Source organism: Elaeis guineensis, chromosome 4, assembly GCF_000442705.2.
Source record: "Elaeis guineensis isolate ETL-2024a chromosome 4, EG11, whole genome shotgun sequence".
Lineage (NCBI taxonomy): Eukaryota > Viridiplantae > Streptophyta > Magnoliopsida > Arecales > Arecaceae > Elaeis > Elaeis guineensis.
Window position 1 is genome coordinate 24,396,348 of NC_025996.2, and position 25,234 is coordinate 24,421,581.

General features: G+C 35.2%; 1 protein-coding gene across 5 annotated transcripts; it reads right to left on the bottom strand.

Moving 5' to 3' along the window:
• Positions 1–1,831: 1,831 nt before the first annotated feature.
• On the bottom strand, positions 1,832–20,369 carry LOC105043316 (protein REVEILLE 6). Of its 5 annotated transcripts, none has more exons than XR_012140767.1 (8): positions 19,644–20,368; positions 14,269–14,326; positions 10,429–10,552; positions 10,170–10,343; positions 7,261–7,370; positions 4,403–4,462; positions 2,237–2,332; positions 1,832–2,145 (listed from the first exon to the last, which is right to left on the bottom strand). XR_012140767.1 is itself a non-coding variant. In XM_073255875.1 (8 exons), the coding sequence occupies exons 1-8, from the start codon at positions 19,946–19,948 to the stop codon at positions 2,130–2,132; spliced, it is 948 nt and encodes a 315-aa protein (XP_073111976.1). In that variant the 5' UTR covers positions 19,949–20,367; the 3' UTR covers positions 1,832–2,129. The 5 variants fall into 5 exon arrangements, 4 of the variants coding, with proteins under 4 accessions (XP_073111976.1, XP_073111979.1, XP_073111977.1 ...); XM_073255875.1 differs by having other exon boundaries at positions 2,237–2,337; positions 19,644–20,367; XM_073255878.1 differs by lacking the exon at positions 14,269–14,326 and having other exon boundaries at positions 2,237–2,337; positions 19,644–20,369.
• Between the last annotated feature and the right edge of the window lie 4,865 nt (positions 20,370–25,234).

Here is a 25,234-nt window from a genome sequence, read left to right on the forward strand (position 1 = left end):
TACTGAAATTTACTTTCACAGAGAAGTAACGGATGATCAAATATGGTACAATGCAACTACGAAAGATTCTAATCACCTTGAACTTTCGAAAAGAAAGAAGGGGCAAACGGTCAAACTGAAAGTTACAGTCAACAAGCACGGGCTGACTAATTAGAAGAATATTATCACTCCATCTTCAAGAAACACCGTGAAAATACGTGGCAATTCAGTGGCCGTGTGAAGAGACGTGGCGACTGTGCTCTCTCAGCGTGCGAAGTCGGTGGATTGGTTGCCCTCTTGTTCATTTTGATGGTCGCTGGCAGCCTCCCCTCCCCTTGGGCAGATCTGGTAGACTTCAAGCCGTATGCACTCATATCTTCCACCAGGCTGGCACGCGGTTGCCTAAAACGGGTTCTTTTAAGAGACTTGGAACGGGTTTGGTAGAGGATCGGGTTGGTGGGGTTACAGAGAGCAAATAAAATGTTCTTATACTGGGATTTGTCAAGGCTTGTATGTATCGGGCTCTGGGTTCAGGTCGGTTTTCTTTGACTTTGACTTCCGCACCTTCTTAGTGTGGCCTTCCTCACAAGGTCCATCTGAAGCCTTTGTCCTTCTGCCCGTGGAGGGCTTCCGCTTTGCCATGTTGAGTTTGCTCCCCTGATATGCTTTGGCGAAGAAATAGACGATAACACTATAGCGAAGCCGCCGTCTCTACCGCGACAAGCTCTACGTCCTCGCCTTCATTCCCAGAACCTCGAAGGACATCCACCATCATTGATCGAAGACTGTTGGAGGCTGCCATTCAGATACGAGAAAAACAAACACCATTAATCAAAACATTGAATGTTGGTACAATGGAAAGAAGCTTCCGGCACCATTAATCAAAATTTCCCAAAGTACATCTATCATCTGGATTAATCCACACATCATACATCTACCATCATAGATTAAATTGCTGATTGGATGCCTGGCCAGGTGGCTAATATTTAAATGAGAACCTTTTCAAGCTTAACTATGGTAACGTATTGATTGATTTAGCATTGTCTGCTTTCGAAAACACTACCCATAAAAACCAACAACAGGATTTCTGTTAGCATAACATAATAATATTTAAAGTATAGAGCACCGCCGCTATGTCCATATTTTACGGATAGACAACATGAAGCTACATGTCAAGTTTAGAGGATGCCTTGGATTATGTTGTTTGAACCCTGATGGATATTGCCTTTAAAGCCATGCTAACCAGCTGAGGCACAACAATTCAGACACTGTTGCGCAACAACGGGCTGATAGCAGTGCCAGAGCTTAGCGTGGGCACTATTTGGAGCTCTTTTATTGCTTATTTGCTTGCGTGGGTAAAAACATTTGCAAGCATGTGCAGCTCAAAATACTACAGAACCAAAAGGGAAATGGAGGAAAAGCCCAGGCCGAGCTATACTGAAAACTTCTCTTCACTTGGAAGTTGGATAGTACCATCAAACTTGAAAAAATTACCGAGGTTGCCTTATAATATGACGTTGTAAATCAGTTTGTAGCTCAAGGATGTCCAAGTTTTTTTTGGTAACTAATGATTTTTATTCCTTTTTTGATGAAAATAATTGTAAAATTTTTATCACACAAAAACTGAGAGAACAGAAAATGTCTATTTTCTTTTTTAATTTTTAGAGATTTAACAGCCACTAGCTCTTTTATGTTTGATCATACTAAGGCAGAAATCATTTTTGTCGGTTGCAGCAGCTGCCCCTGATAATGCCAAATAAGAAATCTTGATTGAACCAGTACAGCGCAAAATTGAAAAGCATCAGAGAGAGATTTTAAACTAGGGTAGTCTTCTTGCACGCTATCACAAGTATATTGGTAATGGATCTGGAATGCCTTCACTGATAGATGGCTATTGAGAATTTACATGACTCACAGATCTCAGAACTGTTATAGAGCCAAAACTTGCACTCAGCATTGGGGTTGCTGAGAAATGTACAGGAATAACCCCGTAACAAATTCTTCTTAATCGCTTATTTGAATACCAAGGCCTTGTGTGCTTCAATTATACTGACGGCGAAGTGGGGATGAATTCTCCATTTGACAACTTGCGTTGAGAATATCATACAAGTCATAAGATTAATTTACATACAAGTTGGGAGCTCTAACCATTAGTTACCTTTCACCCTGAAAAAATTACAATGATGTCAGTGGCTTGTGCAATGATATTGCTAGTCTTTTGGGAAAAATCACGAAGAAATATGAAAATTTGGCTTACATGGATGGAGCACTCATGGGTTTATCAGCTTGAAGCATGCTGTTCATACTTCCCGGCTTAAGTTCTTTTATGCCAACATCATATGATAAGAGTAACCTTCTCTGCATGAACAAAAGATGATTAGTTCATGTGCCTGCTAGATTGTTTCCATGTATAAAGATAAATGGAATGGCATCTTAACTTTCCGTGTCTTAAGGTTAGAACTGCCCACAGTTATAAAAACATCTCAATGCGATAGAGACACAGAAAACAGTTTATGTTTGGCAGAAATGTCAAATTGTGCCAATTGGTAAACAATAGTGGGTAGAATTTATAATCATGCAAATCGGTTGAGTAGGATACAACTAAACAACTCTCATAGTGTTGAAACAAGGAGTAAAACATACCTAACCATACAGTCATACCTATTAGAAGGAACATAAAAACCAAGTCAACTACAAAAATGATATCTTTTCTTTATGCTCCCACATTTCACTCGCATGTCATAACCCTAAGTACGGGTAAATTCAAGCCAACAAAATTTTGTGAGATGGTATACATGCAATCATGCATTCATACTTGCATCATGAGCACAAACATGAAAGACATTTATACAGCATGGACAGAAGTGATAACATATTCACATTAACACTCCCATCACAAACCCTAAAAAAAGAAAAAGCATCCACACACAAGGAACCATAAATACAATCATCCAAGCATTATCCCAAATAGGTTACTAGACATTGTTTCTTTCCAAGCTCCATACAGCATGGACGAAAATGGCAATAAAAGGCAACTAGACCATATGAGACAGTGTGGCTTAGTCCTATACTCTGAAAAAGCAAGCTGCAAAAACTGCTTCGTGTAGTTCTTCCCTGACATACAAGTACTTGTAACAAATAGATATATGAAAAATTCAATGATGTATTACATGGCCAGCCATCCAAAGAACTCACTAATTAGAAAGTATTCCCACATTTGAAATTAGATAGGACTTTGAAGTTGGCCTCTTCATTTCCATGTTTCTAGTAATTATTGAACTGAAAATCTTATTTTGACTTTAAGATTTTCATCTCGGCCTTTCTCCTGAAGTTTTGCACCAAACAATTTAAAAATAATGGTATGTTGAAAGAAAAGTAATACCAGTAAACAATCATATTAGCATTTTGCACCTAAGTTATGGCCATTAGGAATGAAGGGTCACATGCCTAGGTGGCAGGGCCCCTTATGATCTGATACACTGGAGTAAGTGATGTTTTTTTTTTTTTCCCCAAGTCATAGGCTATCATGGTATTGCTCTCAGCTTAATCTGAATAGCTGACAAGGTTAGTACAAGTTGCCTGATCTAACTGATTGACTCCAGTGTTAATTTTGTGCGCTAAAAGAAACAAGCAACACTTGGAGGAAAGATTTGAATACAACAAACTACCAAACAAAACATTTGCATAAGAAACAGCACAAATCTTGGATATTACTTCCCATCCTATTTCCCAGCAGAAAAGGCATTAAACTTGAATTATGTATTTGATATGAAGATAAATATTCAAAATCTCTCTCAAGTAAAATAATGAATTAAGCCTCCACTTGGCCTCACATATTTGAAAGACAGAATCCTCACTAAAGAAACTAAAAGCACCATGTTTAAAGAGCAGAGTAGATCAGAAAAAAGTTAGTAACATATGCGATAATGAAATGAGATGAAGGCACTCTTCAAAGAACGTCTCCTATCTATTCTGGACTACCTGAAAACTTTGTTAATCAATTCCATGGCCTACATACAAGGGAAGACAGTGTGGGTAATATTCTGAGAATCATTCTGGACTCAAATGATTGCTAGAATATATTTCTTACTTGTTACTGTTATAAGTATCCACTCCCTTGGAGTTTACTTTGTTTTCCTTAATATTAATAATCTTCATATTCTAAAAACAAATTTGAATAGAATGCATTATATTTTGAAATATTTAATTTGTATCATTGTCCAATTCATATCCTTTTTATATTGTGTTTAATATCAGCAATTGCTTTGTTTTTGAGGCTGAAACCATCATAAATATTACTCGAAGTCAGAAACTACCAAAATCAATGCATTAGCTTGAACCAAAATATATTTAAAGAGATGTATGACAATAGAATTCAGTGTCATGAACTGTTACATGAATTGATCAAGATTTAGGCACTCACATGGTCCTCGAAATCAGGGCGGCTCAAATTGATGGAGAGATTTTTCATCAACAATAAAACCTGCAGAAGAAAACATTAAGGAACATGCACATAATTTTAGAAACCAATATTCCACCAAACTAATTCTCACCAAAAAAAAAAAAAAATCACCACATGTAGAACATATACATATAGCTACATATAAGAAATTATCTAATCATAGTAAACTTCCCTTCAAAGGCAAATGGTATTCAAGATTCCAGAAGGTATACTACATAACTGTTGAATTCATGCAACTAGAGTGGGAGAACAGTTGAAAGCTAATGGAGAATTTGTATGAAAGCATGACATTCCATGCAAAGGACACAAGATGCATTTTTCTTTTGTCAAGTGATGAAGTAATAGGCAAGTTATGAAATAATAGGCATGTTAGTTGACCATATGTATTTTATATATATGTATGTGTCTACACCTATGTACACAAGAATGTGAAATCAAATTGTAGCAGAGGGATGACAAGACTTTCTTGAAGGAAAGGTACATCTCAATAGCTAACTTGATCTGTCTCCTTGAAGATAGCCCAATTATTTAATAACCGTAGTGGCTTTGCTTTGAGGAACCGGAAGATACTTCTTGATGTTTTTTGGTTAAAGGCTATTGACACGGTTTTTCTTTCCATTGTCAAAAAAGACTCATGGGAACCAGTTGGGTAAGATTGAAAATAATGGTTTTTTGGGGAGGGGAGAAGAATTCCTTTAAACGTTAATTTCTTGTTGATAAAAATGATAGTTTTGAAATCAGGGAAATATTCCCTCCTGACTCCGTCATTTTTCATATCAAAAATACCCCTCCTATTTATCTTGCAAAATATGTTAATTATCCCACTAACTTTCTTACCCCTGTTAACTATCATGAGCACTTCCTCTTCTCCTTCCACAATCAAATCAAAACTCCCAAACAGATTGGATGGTATCGCTTTTGTCGACTCTCAAACAAATTGGACTCTTTTATTCTGACTTCTAAATAGACTGGATTCTATCACTTGCTCTCTCTTCCCTCAAACGTGCATTGCACGTGCCCAGTTGTTAGTCTCCTTAAAAACTTTGAGTGTGAGTTGGGCCCACAATGAGCTGTATAAATGTAATAATACATTTGCATCATCAATATTTCTGCTTTTTAGAAACAAAGGTGTGTCTTAATCCCACCCCCCACAGGTCCCAAAAAAAAAAACGAAGGAAAAAGGGACATAATAGGTACTTCAGAGTCATGGTTCCAGTTGCTGCTCTGTGTTAGGCTAGTACCGGCACTCGGCATGTTTTGCCACAGTACCTACTAAAGCTCTTTTTTTTTTGATAACTGAAAACGATATTTAAAGACTTTTTCTGGCATTGAATAGCACGTCAAGTGCCACCAGCACTTAGATCCTTGTTCAAAACAAGCATGACCCAGAAACTAGCTTCTTTAGCTTCTCTTAAAAGCACCTTTCGAATTATGCTTATCAAAGGCACATGTTTTATTGTGCACCACTAATCACTTTGTTCACAAGAAGTGCAATTTTTGCTTTAAAAGTCAAAAAAAAATATATGCTTTTTTTTTCTTCATTAAAGCAACACTAAACATGTCCTTGATGAACTATAAATTAGAAAATTCTCTACTCTAGTTGTACAATGTGTCACATAACTGATAAAAGAGACATCTTACAATGTCAACGGATTAATGGAAATATAAAAAAGCAGGAAAACTAAATACATTTTTTTGTGAGGTTGTAACATTGATTAATCACCTTAAACTAGCATGTGGCTTTTTTACTTTCAATTTTTTCTCCTTTGTTCTTCCTTACTCTTTTCCCTGTTTTCCATTCCCTTCCTACTCCTTTCCTTTTCCTCCCCTACTACATTTATGGTAGCTAGAACTATGGTTGTGCAGTAATAGCCAAAATGAGAGAGAAGTTTATCACTGCATGCTCATGTGAAAAAGTCTAGGAAGCCTGGTACCCGGCTAATGGCTGAAAGATGAAACAGGTTCACTAGTTTTAAACTTAGTATCGAACAATACATCAAATTATGTCGAGCAATGATCAATATAGGTATAAGCTGTGAAACTCTGAGCAATGGTAGTTTTAGTATGCAGAGAAGAAAGTGCAAAACCTTGAATCATAATGATTGACCCAGAGTGGATGAATATGAGTGGTTGGTTGCATCCAAAATTTAGCAGAGTTTTATTACAACATTTATTTAGTGGTTCTTCATGTCAGCAAAGTTATTATTTTTAACTATTATTTCATTCATAAAGGCTACAAACATAACTTATACAGTAGAATATTAATTTATCAACTTGAAGTGCTTCCCAAGAAAATAATACTTTGAACTTAATTTTCTGCTCTCTTATCTTCTTTCATTTTACATTAGAAGTGATCGGTGAAATCAAAACAACAATATATCTAATGCATTTTCAAAAGAAAAAAATTTCTCATAAAATGCATACTTAAAAAGGAACCAAAAAAAGAGAAAATCTTTAGCAACAGACATACTAATAAGAGCAAGTCCATAGCCAATAAACTCTTTTCTACAACAACTTAAAGTGAAAAAGTGCATGACCCTCGTCCACACTTAACAAGGCAAAAGGAACCCAATTTGAGTGCTTCTGAATGCACTTCAGAGGCACAAGTAATAATGGAGAAAGCACTAACTCCAATTTTTAAATGCTATCTTGTCGGAATAGTTCGGTACATATAATAAACAGTTATGTTGAGACTGAGAGCTTATCAAGTATAACATTTCAATACATTCCAAAACATGATTCACATGATAAAAGTTAAAGATTCTACACTGAACATACATGAGATAATAAAAAGATTCTAATGTCAATGAGTGGCATACTGTTTCGACATCAATAGGATCCATCTCCTTTAGTTTCTGCAAGTGACCACCTGTGCTTGGATCAAACACACTGCCTATAAAGCTGTATACTTGAGCAAAGTCTGGCATAACTTCATAAACAAAAGAGAATGAAGGGTAAGCAAAGCCCAACAGCAGATTGTTCAAGGTATGCACATCGAGAAGACATTGCAAACAGAGATTGCCAATAAGCAGACAGAACTTGCATGCTGTCCATGTCAGTTATGCAAACAAAGTTTTGAAATACAAAAAGAAAAAAAAAGGGAGGTTCAACAGAATAACTCCATCTAGGAACTCCATTCTCATTGGAAAAAACATGAAACTTTAGAAGCACCTTCCAGTTGTCGTGGTTCTGGCAAATATACCTCAGTTCAGCACACACACCTACAAATAGTCATTCTTCAATTTTCACCCTATTTGGACTCAATCGAGTTGAATATGTGAGTTTTCTTAAAACTAAGAGAGAAATAGAATTCAGCGGTCTAAGCCGATGGCAAGAAAAGCCATCTAGTTAGTCACCAACAAGTAAACAAAATAATCAACAACTTGTGTCTTAGATTACTTATTTATTGATAAAAAGAATTTCAGATGAGAAAATGATGCAGATACAAGTTCAAGAAAGCAACTATTAAAATAGCATCTTCTTACTGGCTTGATTATCTAAGCCACATTATTCAGCTCGAACATACTATGATGGAAAAATATGCCAGTGTATGCAAGTTCTCACATATTAAATCCAATTGAGCCTCATTTAGCTCTATGATTATGCCTTCCTTATAGGTTTGTGTTCAGACATTAATAGGTTCTTATTCAAAAATTAATTTTAGAATAAAATTGATCCTCATTTCTATTCCTAACAGCAGAAGTTGAGAAAAATAGGCTTGCAGCATCCTCAAATACCCAGATGACAATTTTGATCCCTAAATATACAGAGTTCAGCTAGTATTCCCATCAACAATTTTCCGCATGTGGGATTAGAGCCTAAATCCTGCAGGGAATATATTACTCTCTCTCTCTAAACCCCCCCCTCCCCCCCTCTTCTCCCTGTCTGTGTGTGTGTCATCCATCCTATTAGTATTTAAGTTTCTAGATAACAAAAGAGAAATATTTGCAAGTATCTGTGTAAAAATGAGTTTTAAGATCATAAAAATCTAGGATTGTTTATTGAAGAAAGAAGCAAATATCTGTATAATCTACAATGGTCCAAAATTTAATCCCATAAATCCACAGAAATACACGGTGTGGTAACAACAAGAAAAATACCTCAAATAGAATGAATAATACGAACCATGTTTTAAAAGAACAGCAGTTCTAATATTATAATGGCTGTCATAACAATTTTGGAGGAGGTTTGTTATGTCGTGTATATTAATAACAGGAAACTAAATAACTGCAACTACTTGACCATTATCCTGTTACAACAGCCATTACATAATGGCAATTATGGCATTTGCACTACTTCCCTCAAGAAAATAGCTTGTCCTCCATTTTTTTTTTTTTTTTTTTGCAAAGCCTAAGAAAACAATTTTTTGTTGAGGGAACAGTGAATTAGAAGATAACACCATTAATCTTCCATTATTTTTACTGTAATACCATTACAATGATCATCATAACAACCATTATTTGAACACTAAATAATTACAAATAGCATGGAATGCGCCAAATAACAGCCATGATAATTGTTATAAGGTTAACAATGGTTTCAGTAGGGATCAGTTATAGAATAATGATATTATTGAAACCTTAATAGCAGCCAAATAATCAGAATGCAGCAAAAAGTTCTTGGCAGGCTTAAGAAGCAGACGTGTTAGCCTTTTCTTGATTCTTTATGTATTATGGGTCCACTCAGGTGTCACTCTGAGGTTTCTTGATGGCACAATGGTTAAAGCTTTACTTCAGAAACTCGGTTCAGTGTGATGTAATTGGTTACTACAAAAAAAATGAAAAAGTAAAAGACTCCGTGTCATTTATTTTTCCCATTTAGCTTCATTGTTCAAATTCAAGCAAAGAATAAACAAAAAAATTCACATCTTCATCAATTATCCTTGTTGCTGGTTTTGTGCCAACATGGCACCCGCAGAGTAGCATCATCCCATGCCAATGATTGACATATACTAGCTTAATAGTTGCCAAGCACTATCATGCAACCAGTGTTGTGCCAGTAGCACATGCTGGTGAGGCATTTGTAGGTTATGCAACATGCATGTGCCACCCAGCACTTTAATCCATTTAAGTGTGTCTTACTTGTGTATAATATTTTCATCCAGATTGTATATCTTGCAACAATCATTACCAACACCAACATAAAAGAACTCTGTCATTCCTTGGCACAACATCCATATTCTGTTTTCTTCTGCCCAAAGTATTCACACTTGATAAAGGTCTCCATAGATTTTAGTTATAGATTTCAATTATGTGCAACACTTCAAATCAGCCATCTGAAGTGCCAAAAATGTATACAGTATAAACACATTAATATAAAAATAACTTAATATATTTTCGTTATAGAGGTGTATGTATGATGTGGAAATTTCCACATCAAGGTTTTCGAAAGGTTTTGATCGGTGAGATACTTCAAAGTACCTACAAACTTGGCACACATATCAAGTATTAGGTATTACTATGTAAACAAGCAGTTAAAAACTTCATCGGCCTGCATTTCCATAGTATTGGTTTTAAGAAATATTGACTATGAAGTGATGGGACTTGATTCCCTTGATCAGTGATTTCACAAATTACCCAAGTCCCAAGAGGCTATCAGTGCTACCAGAGCAATTAGTGATAATCATAGCTCCTGCAGGCTTTAAATCTTTTATAAAAAATAACCTAGATACACAAATGGTTGAAAGCATTGCTTATGCTGGGGGAAATGACAAGTATCAAAATTAAACCTTTTGTTATATGTGAAGCATTAGGCTGGACAGAGATAGAAGCCCAGGAAGATACTGTTGCACTTGCACTTGAGTTTCCAAGTATGGAGGACGTTTCTGTTCCAAGAGCGTATCCTGGCTCAAGTATGCAGGAGGAAGTTTGAAATGGAACTGTTGTTTGAGACAGCAGAGGAGCTGCAATTTTTTTTTTCCAAAATATCACATCTGATTATCTCCAAAACATCATGAAAAGCTAAAAATAGAATTAAACAAATCTAACCATTTTTAGAGGCTTTCTGCGGATATGGATGAGCTGCTTTACGCTTGGGCCGAGGGGGCGGGACATGTTCACTTGTCCCATTCTTTTGAACTTTCAAAAAGTATTTCTGCGCATGGCTTCTTATCTGTATGGAGAGGTCTTTAGCAACATCAGAGCAAATACGATGGAAATCTGATGAAGAATTGCTTTAGATAATGCCCAGATGCAACATTTACAGCTTAGGCAGAACAAAAGTTTAACTGTACCCAAACCAAATTCAATATCATTTATTATGAGTCAATGATTCACTCAAAAGCAAGTTGTATAATCTTCTCAAATTATTGTACTATGAGCCCTCTGCAGTAGGTTATATGCTCATAAATTAGTACAGTCTATTATGGAAACCAAAAAGGTTTAAATTTCAGATAGCACTTGATACCTCAAAGGAATATACTAATCTAACCCAATTTCATGGGGATGGCTAGTCAAGCTAATCATATTACACATGTCAACATGTGATATGTGAAAACTAACAAACTAAACTTGAATGATACATAAACATAGGTGAATTTGGGCCCCTTGAATTTCATTATCTCATTCCATCATGGATGCATGAAAGTGATCCTACAAAGTTGAAGTATACTTGTACTTCAGTCATGGAACATGAACATTAGTTGATCATTACAAAAATCAATGCCTAAATTCAATCAGTCGCCAACCACATTATATACATAGAAAGAATCATAGCCGTAATCACAGTAATCAAGTCTAAAAGGTGTGAGTAAATTTCTTACATACTCACACATATGAAAAAGTAGCTTGCTTTACTGCAATATAATTTATGATTGAGCTGGAAGCATACATAATGAATGATCAGCCTTGGTCCAAACTATCATGAATACACAAAACATGTTCTCAGAAATATCCTTCACTTGAGTATTCCTGATCAAATAGAAGAACTCAAGGACATGTAAAACATCATCTATGACATCTGGATGAGCGATTTATGATCATTGTAATTAACAGAGCTATCACGACCTTCAGCAATAAAATTGCAAACAAAATACTAGTATTTAGCAGACAGAGTTGTTGAGATGGAAATGGTACACTTCATATAAGAAAAGTGAAAGAAACAGTCATGCAGGCTGCTGCCTATTTGACATAGTAATGATGATTGCAGAATGAGAGTAATCAACTGATAGCAAATAAGTTAGCCATGATTTGGTAATTAAAAAGTAAAGCTGAGAAGAGCACAATTATAATTGTATGGATGCTGGCCTTAAGTACATGATGCAAGCATTAATTCTTTTCTGTAATAAGAAAAAAGTAAAATTTGACAAATGGGTGGAAAATTTTTCATAGTAGGTGTTGAACAGGGAGAGAGTTCTTGCATGGCTACGATAGGTTGGACATCTTGATGAAAGAATCTTTTTTTCTAAATTTCACAGGACTGAGTTTTACAAAGTAAGCTCAATGGACCATTGGTTGAGAACTATTTAATGCCATTGAAAGCAGAAAGAAAGCCGATGACTAACACTTTTATGCAATAGTAAAATTTCACAAAGAGAGGATCGAATTTGTAATGTAGCAGGTGTAAAAGGGGGAGAGAGATTTATGCACAAAGTAGGTCACAAATCATGAATAAATTGCTTAATTTTGTTCATCTTGGACCCAGTCCTGTTGATAATGACATAATCAATAATATCAAGGAAGAAATTAAAGTAATAGAATACAGCAAAACAGCTGCACATTAATGTTACTTCTTTCTAACTTCTTTGCTCAAAATATTAGTGCATAGAACTTATGAGGAATTCTTTTTTAAGAATTCTTCAACAACTTTGAACCGAAATCATTGATCCCAAACCTCCAGGAAGCCCTAGAATCCCAAAGTTTGGTGTCTCTGAACTCCCAGACTTTGACTCCAGAATTGCAAAAGAAGACTCTAAGAACCTATGAAGGACGATATAGATACAGGATATGGATGGATATGCTGACAGAACAAATCTTGAAAAAGTAGCATATGATACAGCTAGGATAAGTCAAAAAATATATACATACAGACGCACGATATATGTACGTATATGCACATATGTACATACATTGTATACACATATATACATATGTATGTGTTTAACACACACACACACATACATATACATATAAATTTAAATATATTTTATACATACATACATACATGTATGCAAGCAAACAAATATGTATATATAAAAGAAAAGTATTGACAAAGCATACTAGGCTATCAAAACAACATAGTCTATACTTCAGATAGCAACATTAACTTTTACAAGCTCATCAGTCATTATTCCATAGATCAAAATTCAACTTTATATTCAAAATTAAACAGTAGAGTACCAAATTGTTCCTCCCTCTCATTTTTGGATGCATCAGGGAAGTTCTAAAGTGTATCAGGAAGTATCCTGAGTACTTTTTAAATTTTGAAAAATAGGATATCTAACAGAAGTATCAAACATGTATCTGGGAAGTATCTAATAAGTACAGGGATCCTTATGGATATGATACATACAAGACATGTGACTTGAAGTATCCATACTTCCTAGCTAAGAACCACCTTGATGGTCATCATCCGAATTAGTGACAGAATGACAAATTCTGACAATTTGACAATCACTTAGAGAAAAGCCCATAATTTCATTATCAGATCACCAATCAGAATAATTCAAAATGTCATTCGAAAGCTTATCGAATTATTTTTCCTACCATCTTGGTTTTGGACTGAGATTCAAACTAAACATGATTAAGCAATCTCTTAGTTTCAGCATGAGGGCCAACTGTATCATAAATTGGCACCAGAACATGCTTATGTCACCTTGGTTTGCCTTCAGATGCTGTATAGATCAGAATGTCTACACCAATCTCATGATTTGTACCATAGGCATATAAAATAGCCACAAACTCCAAACCTAACAGCACTAAAATATGTCTCACCTAATATATAATTAGATTAGGACAACTTCACAAGGAGCCCATTTGCGACAACACTTTAAACAACCAGGACTCAAATTCCTTATTTTAACTAGTTCTAGAACAATTATTGTTTCTAGTAAGTCAGCCTAAACAAGTGGTTACAAATTGCTGACCCGACTAAGCAAATATTGCAATCTTAATTTATCTATTTCTACTAGAAGAATTTTTGTGATGGAAGAAAAGATATATAAGTATGAGACGCATAAAAGAACATTGAAACTAAAATATAATTCACATCATGAAGTAACAACAAGATTAAGTTTCACTGACTAGCCAAGATTGCAATCCTAATATACCTGTTTTGACTGCTAGAATGTGAACTTGTCTCATTGACATCGATATGATTGCGAAGGTAGAAGTGAAATATCAAATCTCGATATTATGTCTATTTGTTATTCAAAGATTTTGCATTTACCTTTAGCCATCCCAATAACATGGGAATTCTTATTTTGAACTTGCTTTAGACAACAAGCAAAAACCATTATCATTTTCATGTTTTGGTCCTTTGTCTCTATTAAATTTACAATTCTCGAAGGTCATTTGCACAAGATTTGACTGATTTCTGTTGATTGAAGAAACCCAATATGCAGTGGTTATTTTTTTATTAAACAGAAAATAAATGCTGAAGAGGAATCAAGTTCAAAAACTGAAACATTCGATTGTATTATATAAAATTCTAACCACGAACATAAGTTTTTGTTATCCTTGTTTACCAAAAGAGAAAGCATGATATGCAGAGTCAGTTTAGCATTGTATCTGCACATAAATATTATGACCAATTCTAAGCATTTAATTTTCTGTTGTCAGATTTTGTGTCTTAAATTAATTCCTAAAAATCATAAATTATATGAAAAATACCTGGATCACTGTCTTTGAGCCAACAAATGCTTCTATTTTTTTCCAGTCACGATTAAAACTGCAAAAATTAGAAGTGAAGACAGGAAGTAATGTAAAAAAACCTTTCATTGTTTAAAAAGTGGATATTAGTTAAGCAGTGCTACAATGACTGCATCTCTCCAAAATTGTAGTCAGATAATGTGCCCTATTAGAAACCTATTATATAGTACCTAGCTACAAAATATGAATGCGCTAAGGATTTCATCTAGTCAAGTCTTGCAATAACATGGGAATTCTCATTTTGAACTTGCTTCAGACAACAAACAAAAACCATTATTTTCATGTTTTGGTCATTTGTCTCTATTAAATTTACAATTCTTGAAGGTCATTTGCCCATGATTTGACTGATTTCAATTGATTGAAGAGTCCCAATATGCAGTTTTTTTTATTAAACAGGAAAAAGATTCCGAAGAGGGATCAATCTACTTCATTGGACATTGAGGTTATATAATAATGAGATGAATGGAATGTACAGAAGAGACAACCAAAGCTAAGACATGTAATAAAAGCCATCCCTGAAATTACTTTCCCCCTGCAAGCACAATATGTTGTGCTCTGATCAGAAGGATATACACATTAAACTTGTTCCAAGGTTATAAATGTTTTGAGCAGAATAGGAAATCATGGACAACTATTGAGTGGCTACCTTGGAGATGGAAAAGGTTTATCATACAATTTTTTTCCTTAGAATATTTTTGGTTTTGACTAGGATCAGAGGTAGTTCTAAGTAAGAATGCTTGACACATGAGGATTAATAAATCTTTTAAAATTTTTGGGACGAGGCTTGAAGGTTATGGTTCTTACAATCATGTGATGGTTCGCCGTACCGGGGCCGAACCGCCCGGTACGGGGCGTACCGAGCCGAACCGATCCCTTACCGGTCCGGTTCGGGCCTTTTTTTTTGGAAAAAGACCCCGAACCGCACCGAACCGGACGGTTCGGTGCAGTTCGGGCCCATACCGCCCGAAACCGGGCGGTACGGCTCGATTTTGGACCGGTTCGGGATGAACCGAACCGTACCGCCCATGGGAAAGGGGGGGAAGGTGGCTCAGTTTGATGAGGATCTTGTGTTATTTTCTTGGTATCTGAAATAAAATGAAACCTCAAGCACATCTCTCTCTCTCTCTCATATCTGTGATACCATCTGTCTTGTAGTATCCGATATGATGTATTATATCATATTGATATGTTATTTCATATTATACCAATATTTGGTATGTTGTTTTGTACCAAATTGAAATATATATCGGTATTATAATAGAATGGTGTCAGTATAAGATCCGGTACCGAGATTGTAAAGCTTGTACCATGTATTAGTTCATCGGAATCCAACTCGTAAGATGAATTTGATTTGATTTTGCATCACCAAACAGATAGAAATGCCTAGGGAAGCATTCTGAGAACTTGAGAGGAACCTGAAAGAAAATTTTGAACCTCTGATAGCTAGTAATAGAGGTTCCCCGCCCCAACAATTACTAAGCATTTACCATTACCCTTCTCCCTGTTTGGTACCATGACTCCTTGCTCATTTAACCCTGTGCATTCGTACAGTTTTAAGTATTCGTTTCCACAACAATTAATCGCAGTTGTAACAGATAGTTTAGAGGCCTCAACAAGATTTTAAAATAAAAATTTCAGTATTATAATCACACAACACTCAGTATTTATGATTAAAAAAGAAGTATGGGCGATATCTAATATTCCAATTAGTAACTCAAAATAGCATCATAAAATTGAATAATATCTGGTTGTATCAATATCATAAATCTTGTGATGCTAGTAGTGGTATATATGTCTCAGAGTTAATGAAGAAATTCTTATGGTGAAATCATAAAATTGAATAACTTCTGGTTGCATAATGTTGTGATGCTGGAAGCTTAAACTGTTATATGCGATATCATATAGGATCACAATTGGAGCAAGACTTTTCATAAATAAGTCAAATAGGAGAGAGTTCAAGTGTTTTACCACCCTAATTTTAATCAAGTTAAATGGTTGAGGGCTTTATGATGTGTTCTGAATCTTCTAAATCCATTTTCTTCTGCATGAAACTGATTCGATTGCAACATATGGCTATTAAGAGTCTTTGTACCGCAATTTAACTCCAAATTGAACCCAAATATGTCAATAATATGCAATATAATGCCATATTGAAGTTGTATTTATCAATTATTAACTTCAAAAATCCAAAAAAAAAATTTGAAAATCAAAAAAAATATTGTGTACCGGTACCGGACCGGTACGCCCAGGCATACCGTATGTCGGTCCGGTATGGTACTGGTACCGTACCGTATCGGTCTGGGACCGGCACGCCGTCCAATACCGATACAGCGAACCTTGATCATGTCGGTTCTAATGGAACAAATTAGGCAGTCAATGATACTTCCTCACAAAGAGAACTTACATCCAAATTGGAGATGATATTCTTTTACTTTTTGTTCTTTCTTGATGGTTAGGGCAAATTTACAACTAGAGGAGATTCTATTTTGGAATTAAAAAGAAGGAAAAATGCCGCCTATACATTAATTTTAATGGTCAGATGAGTTATTTCCGGGTATGGGTGTAAAAATGAGTTTTCAATAGACAGCTATACCATGGATACGCCAATAATCTTTTAGGTTAGTGAAATGAACCTTTGAAGTAAGAAGATCTCTATACCTGGTAACTGAAAAGACTTTGATGTATTAAAAAGGGTGAGAATAGAGGAGATAAGAGAGTCATCAGTTTTTGTCCAAATCCAATAACAGACAGATCATGGCGCAAAAACCTTTCTTTTAAGTACGGAGATGATCCTAGTGCCTTTAAAATGCAGAAGAGGGTTTGCTACTTTTCATTTTCTGTTTCTCAATAAGGTTATGAATGGTTCGATTTTTAATTTTTCCCAAATGAAATACACACTCCTCTGGTGTTGTTTAATAATATAATGTGATTAGTCATCACATGCAAATACACTTATGCAACTTGTGCAAGATATAAATTCCTTTTTAATAAGTTGTGTTCCATCCCAGTAGATCAGTCGTCAGCCAACTTAGCTTTAATTTGTGATGTCTCCTTTCCAAGAAAAGCTTGCCAGCACATTATATATCCTCAAAGACTAAGCATCAGTCAAAATCATGATAATTCATGTATTTAATTCCCACTTGTATGAGCCCACTGATCCAGTCGGTGCAGTTTGCCAAGAGTCAGTAGAAGATGGGCAAAGGCTGGCTCCATGGCAAAGCTTCCAAGAGGTTGGTCAATGGCAGCAAGGGCTAATAGCATGAATGAGACTTTCTCCACCCTCAAATGAGAAAGCTTAACATGTTGAGCATGTGATTATCAAAATCAAAATTTTCCACCATAATAATAAGATATAAATAAAGATCTCCACCATTGCATGCCAAATGACCTTTTAAGCCCAATATAGATGAAAGATAGTTTCAATCAATGTGATGAATGCATGATAAAATGACAATTCCTCCAAACCTTTACTTTCAGCCAAGGTTTCCCACCTCAGTACCGGACTCCGTACTAGTACTATCCTATTATAGTGTCAGTACGGTACGAGACCGGTATGGTATGATACAAGATGTACCGGACGATTTGGTCTAGCACGGCATTCCATGTTTTCAGCATTTACAGATGGCTTTTGTCAAATTGTCAGTTAGCACTCTTCTTAAACTTGACCTTCATGAAGCCTCAAACATACCAAATCCAGATTATCAAACTTGCACTCACGTCAAATAAGCCATTCTAACACTATGCATGGTTGGACATTAGATCTGATAGAAAGGAAAGCAACCATTTCCCCTCTCCATGAAAATCCCCATTTGAAACTTTAGAAGTATATCTACAACAAGACCCTTTATACATATACTGCAATGGAAGGAAGATAGATATCCATTATAACAATCAAACTAGATAGATAGATGCTATTTAAATTCTCTTAATAAAACCATAAAGAGGGACATGACTCTCAGAATTGGAATAATAAGCATACGGCCCATCAGCCATGATGTCTCATTATGACTGAAATTAAGATTCACTTATCTTTTATTTTCGTACATCCCCTATTTTGTAATCAATTTGCAGGCAGATGAAGACACCCAGAATTTTCCAGACTCCTACATCAGTTACACCTTTCAGCTCCCTGACAAAGTTAACCAACTATTTCTTAACTCCAGAAGAGTCAACTAAACCACATCATTGAGGAAACTAATGCAGCTGAGCGACTTAGAAAGAATAAGTTACCTCAACTCTACCTGTTTGAAGCTTATCATTTGAAGGTTTTTCAGATTGGGGAAAAGTACATGAGAGGAGGGGGTTTTTGGTAACCTACATTAACATGTTTAGATACTTGAGAACAAACGAGAACACCTTCAATATTCTTACCCTGACCCCCCGCACACAACTTCAGATACTAGTTATATTAAGCAAAACACAAAAAATTATTGTGAAGTTAGCAAGCATTTCTTTCAAGAAAATGCAGTCTCCTCCCAAAGCTCCCTGAAACAGATGTCAACCATAAAATTTTGGAAGCTGCCCATGATAAGTTGGTATTTTGGTTCTAAATTAATCACTGAAACCTGTGTCCCACACCAAAAACTGGGTCACAAAAAAATTCTGCAGGAGATTCTTGGGAGAAATGTAACAGCACTCTTTCTTTTATAACACTGGCATGGGTTTATGTATTAAATTCAAAAGCTTGCTTTCAGAATCAACTGGAGGAGGCAGGAATACAACTCAACTTCCCTCTTCAGACTTGAGACAGAGCTGACAAACTCAGAGCTCGACTTAGCACCTAACCCTCAAGATTTCTTCAAGGAAAAGTTCACTCAACTTTAGCAATCGCCTTGAAGCTGTTTTGCAATGAAAATTTCGCTGCACTCCATTGATTGGCATCAAACAAGAACCAAAAATTCTCTAATCAATCTGAAGAAACATCCATCTGAATCCATCACTGGAAACCCTTTTCCCAAACTAGAATGAGGCAGTCACAATGGAATACCTAATCAATCGGCATTGCCCGTGCATATTTAGGCCAAAAACAACACCTCCAATCTACAGCAAGATTAAATCTTTCAACTTCACGGATCAATAAGAGCGAAAAGTCCAAGAAAATCGAAATCTTTTATTCCCAGAGAGTCATAAAGCCGCACTCAATCCAAACCGATAACCTCGAATCAGAGCACGACTCAATAAGAGAGATTCAAGAATGACAAAAACGGAGAAAAATAGTAAACTTCCATGATTCAAATTTCCATGGCATGAAGCAAAGGCCAAACATTTCTTTCCACAAGGAATGAATCAGCGAGTGAAAAAGACCGAGAGAGAGAGAGGAGGGGAAGAGGTCTTACAGCTGGAGAGCCTCGAGGAACTTGTCGTGCTCCTGTTCGGTCCAGTTCTCCCGAGACTTGGTGATGGTGTACGGTTTCCGGATCTTCTTGTTGGGGTCCTCTGGCACGGTGGCGGCGGCAGAGCCGGCGGTGGTCAAGGAGCCCGCGGCCCCCGGGAGCGCCACGCCCACAGGACCGCCGTGCTGCTGGTGGTGTTGACGCGGGCCCAAGAAGAAGCCTCCACCTCCGCATCCGCCGCCGCCGCCGCCGCAACTGCCACTTGCTCCTCCATCGCCGCCGTCGTCCGTCGGGTTAACGCACACCATAAAGAATTCGAACTTCGAAGAGGACGATGCGTAGTGTGGTGGACTGCGGAGTCTCGTCGTCTCGCCGCCTTTTTTTTTTTTTCGTTCCGCGAGGCTCTCTCTCACCGTTCTCCCTCACTCTCTCACTCTTCCAGCGGCCTGTCCGCCTTCGGTGGTTAGGTGCGGTGGACAGATGGCTTCTGGATTTGTGGCGGGGAAGGCCAGCTAACACCTGGCCCCCGGTGTTCTGTTGACCCCTCCTTCTATATGCACCTCACAATGGACCTATGGCCGAAACCCTTTTCCCTATTCGAGAACGCAAGCAGAGGTTGCCGACTCAATTAGGACAAAAGGTGAAACGCCGGTTTACACGTGACGGAAGGTCGCGTACCGCCTGCGTTGGTTGCCCGTGTTTCCTTTGCCCTCCCCTGCTTCTCCTTCCTCGGAGCCGGTCCTGTCATTTTTCAGATCAGAAATCAAATAAAAAAATAAATTTTTTAATTACAAATTAATATATTTTAAATATTAATTATTATTAAAAAATTAATTTATATATATTTTATGTTGCAAAAATTTTTATAATTTTTTTATAATCAATATTTAACAATAATTCTCCTTCAAAGTAGCATAGTTAAACCATTTAATTTTTTTTGTAACATCGATCGTAAATATGATTTTGATAATTTAAATTTTAAAAAATTTCTTTCAGCAAAAACAACCGTAACAGATATAATTAATAATATTTTATATATAATTAATATATTTATATAATAATTTATTTTATTAATATAATTAAATATATTTATAGTAGTATTTTTTTTGATATAATTATTTTTAAAATTTTTAATTTTAAAAATAAATCAATCCCATCAAGATTATAATGATTATCATTTGTTAAAATATTTTAAAGATTAAGATAAGAATTTTTCAAACTTTCTTCATCCAATGAAATTAATATTTTGAAATCAAACAAAAATTTAAAATTATTTTTATATAATTAAAATTATTCAAATTTATTTTTTAATGAAAAGATAGTTTGATCTACTAAATATTAAAAATAATTAATTCTAAATGATTATTTTGATGATTGCTCAATATTTAATTATCATTTTCATCAAATTATTTTTTTTATTTGATATTTTATATAAAATATAGGATCAATTTTCATCTCATTTGCAATTTTTTGACCAAAATTATGGTAGAAGTAAAGCTAGTTTATCTGTATCTTTCAAAAAATAAAACTAATCCTTTTAACTGATCAATGGTAACACCTATACGCATATCTTGAAATTGTAAAATTTTACTAACTAAATTAACAGCAAGTAGTATATTATACCAAATAATCATTCTTAATAAAAATTTAAAATTTTCAAGCTCGTGTGTTGCTAAAGATTCAATTTCACTCTTTGTTTTTGAGTCCTCATAAATTTTAGCTAATTGATATAAAGTTTCTCTTATTTATGAAATTTAAAATCTTATTACTTTGACGCTCTTAACGTATTTGTGATAATAATTTTAATGTTAAATTAGGTACATTATCAAATAAAATCTTTCATCTCTTTGTAGAACCATAAAATACATTATATATATATATATATATATATATATATATATATATATATATATATATATATATATATATATATATATATATATATATATATATATATATTATATCACACTAAAAAAGATTTTAGCTTTACTATAAGGTGAAGCCATATCATAAAATATTAAGTTAAGACTATTACAAGCACATGGTGTATAAAATGCTCTAAGATTATTTTTAACAATCTTTTTTGTACTCTTTGATTTTTTCTTTTATGTTAAATCCATTGTCATATCCTTATCTTCTTATATCATCAATATTTAAATCAAGAATTTCTGCAATAGATTATAATTTATTAAAAAGACCTAAATTTGATGTATTATCTACTTTTAAAAATTCTAAAAAATATTCTTCTATTGTTCTTGATCTTTTTGAAACATTCATATATCGTATGATCAAAGACATTTATTCTTGATGACTTACATCTGGAGTACAATCAAATATTATTAAATAATTTTTTATTTTTTAATTATTTTAATTATTAAATTTTTATACTAGATGTTAATACAATTATTAACTTATCTTGAATTTTATGACTAAGATAATGATATTGAATTTCATTATTTTGAATACATTTAAGATGTTCTTACGTAATCGGATAAAAAATCACAATCATTTCAATTAATTATAAAAATTTATTATTATTATTTTGATAAATCTTTTCATTTGTTCCACGAAAAGCTAAAAAACTTTGAATAAAAAATTTAACGGCAGCTACTATTCTTAATAGTATTTTTTTAATATTTCTTCTCTTTATTAATTTGCTCTTGAATATATTTATCAATTATTTGATTTTTTAAATCTATTCTGTAAATCAATCCAAGTGGTCATATTATGAATGTGATCATTACTAGTTTCATAAGCTTTAAGTCTTTCACTAAGGTGTTTTCAATCTCTAAAGCCATCACTTGCTAATTAATTCTACTGCTAGCTATTATCATTTGATTTAAATAGCTTACCACAAAAATAAAATAATTTATCTAACTCTTTGAAATATACTAACTATTTTTGGTCATATTGCTCTTCAGTTGGTAAAGTTCGATCGTAATGTGTCAAAAAAAAATATTTATTATATTGATCAAGAGAAAACTTTAAATTAATATCTCTTTTGGGATCATTTTTAATTAGTAAATTTTTAAAATTTGTATCAAGCCTATCCCATATCCTAGGATCATAAATAGCAAAAGTATTTGATTCACTTAGTTTTTCATTCATTAAATTTTTATCACCACTAATGAAATCATCCATGCTATTAGTATTATTATTAGTATTATTACTATTATTAATAATATTATTATCATTATCCAATTCTCAAGTAACATTTATATTTTCATTGACAAATTCACTAGCAACATTATTTGAATTCTCAACTACAAGACCTCCTTTTAATAATTGAGTCGATTGTTCTTATTTTCTTAAATTTTTCATGGTCTGAAGCATATTTTCTAGGCATCATTTTTATAGATAAAATAATAAATATTAGCTAAAATTAGTAATCAACAAATCTGAAGTTTGAAATAATAGAATCTGATTTAAAGTCTTTTGATAGAATAATGGAACTTGCTTAAAGATCTTTTTGATGGAACAAAATTCGAGCTTGAGCTACTATAATTATAATAAGAATTTAAATTTAAAAAATAAAGTATGATAATTAATCAATTACTTTAAAAATAATTATATAAATAATATTTTCTTTATAATGACAAATATTAACAACCTCGAACCAAGATTGAGTTCCTCCCCAAAATATTCAAGGACTCCAACTCTTGAACAATGAAAATGTGCATAAGTCAAGAATTTAAATGCCTTAAAATAGATCAAAAAAAGATGCAAAAGAAAAAAAAAAGAAAACATAGAAATCTATTCTTCCTTCAGATTTCTCTTTCTTCTCAACTATTTTTAATAAAATTTTTACATGAAAATAAAAAAAAAATTTATTCAGATAGAAGGCAAATCTATGATGTTCACAAAAGAAAATAAAGAATCTAATGAAAATGATCTAAAAAATATAAAAATGAAAAGATCTTAGATTTAAAGAAGATAACTTATCACAAGTGAGACTCGATTATTCGCATACGATAAAGAAAGTCGAGTCTCGAGAAAGATTGAACAAGAAAGAACGAATGAGAGAGAGAGTGAGAGAGATCAAGAAATGAGAGAGATTGAGTTTAACTGTTTGGGATCAAAAGAGAATAGAGAATTAGAGATTGTAATTTGGGATAAAAAAGATTGGTGTTGACCATTGAGAAGAGAAAAAATCATTTGCCTGGAATGTGGTGGTACCGTAGTGGTTTGGGATAAATTGGGAGAATGAGAAGCCTGAAGAGGAAACAACGTTTGGCTTACCAAAAAAAAAAGATATTTGAGATAATTAATGGGTCCATTTATTCGGAAATCAAAAAATTGGGGCCTGGGATGGTCGCCTAGATCGATCCGCCCCAGGGCCGGTCCTATCCTTCCTTTCTCTCTTTCTTTCCTTCTTTTTTTTAAGCCAGATGCATAAAATTAAATTAACTAAACATGGATAGATACATCCATTTTCCTTCAAAATATAGTATATGAGAATGAGATGCTTCTATTATAGAAATATAGTCTAGAAATTACTATATTATTATTTTTATAAATTTAGAATAGTATTATAAAAGAATAATCTACTAAAATAAATTTAAAAAATTTAAAAGACCTTATTTGTACTGAAGCATGTAATATATAGTAGCCTGAGAACAAATTAGCCCCTACTTATAAATATGCAATGATCTCATCCTAAGATATAACGATGTGGCTTAGCCGGTCATTCTCTAACGAGCATGGTCAAAAAATTTGACCCAAATAACTACCTTTAGATAGAATGAAGAAGAAACTTGAAAACAAAATGTTGCGGCCAATCGCCTCGTTGTCCGATCGTCGGGGAACGTGCGCCTGCAAAAACGAGAAGTCCACACTGACCGGAGGCGGCTCCGGCGGGGACCCTCCGACGGTCAAGTCAGAGAAGTGACTGGGCAACAGTGAAATGAAGACAGAGAGCTCGATCGAGAGGGGGAGAGAGGGAGAGGAGCGAGCCTGTATTTTTGGAGTTGAGAAGTGGGGGGAGCGGCTCGATCCCTTGCACTGTTGCATTCCTCGGTTTATATAGTGGAGCGCGGTATGGCGCCGTCATTAATGGCGCGGACAAGTGAGGAACTGTCAACTCACTGTGGGCGGTCAGAGTCGCCGTGAAAATGTCACATCGCCGTGCGGCGGTCAAATCATCAAGGTTGACAATGCCCTCAGCGGGACAATGCCCCTAGGTAGCCGTGTCGCATGTCGCTGTCAGAGCTGACAAGGTCTGGCGGCTGTACGGCGATCGGAGGAGTCGGCCGACCCTAGGTCGGCGGCCAGCAGAGTGGCGTCGGGTTCCTCGTCGGTCAGAGAGTTTCATGTGAGTCGGCCATCAGACCTCTGGGTTCAATCGGTCGGGATGGATACGTCCGTCATATCCCCAGTCGGCGACGGACCGTTGAATGGCCAGTAGTGACGTCAGTCGGTCGCCTCGACCGTCAATCGGTCGGTTGGGGCAGAAGTCAGTCGGGGTCGTCCGTCGGAGTCGGCCGGGCCGCCAGTCGGTCAGTCGGGCCGTTCGGTCGGGCCGCCAGTCGGTCCGCCAGTCGGTCGGTCGGGCCGCCAGTCGGTCGGTCGGGCCGTTAGTCGGTCGGTCGGGCCGT

Coding starts and splice junctions, on each gene's coding strand:
- LOC105043316 (XM_073255875.1), bottom strand. CDS start 19,948: ATGGTGTGCGTTAACCCGACGGACGACGGCGGCGATGGAGGAGCAAGT. Junction 14,327..19,643: donor TTCCTCGAGGCTCTCCAGCT/GTAAGACCTCTT, acceptor TAATTTTTGCAG/TTTTAATCGTGACTGGAAAA. Junction 2,338..4,402: donor GCCCTGATTTCGAGGACCAT/GTGAGTGCCTAA, acceptor TTGTTCATGCAG/AGAAGGTTACTCTTATCATA.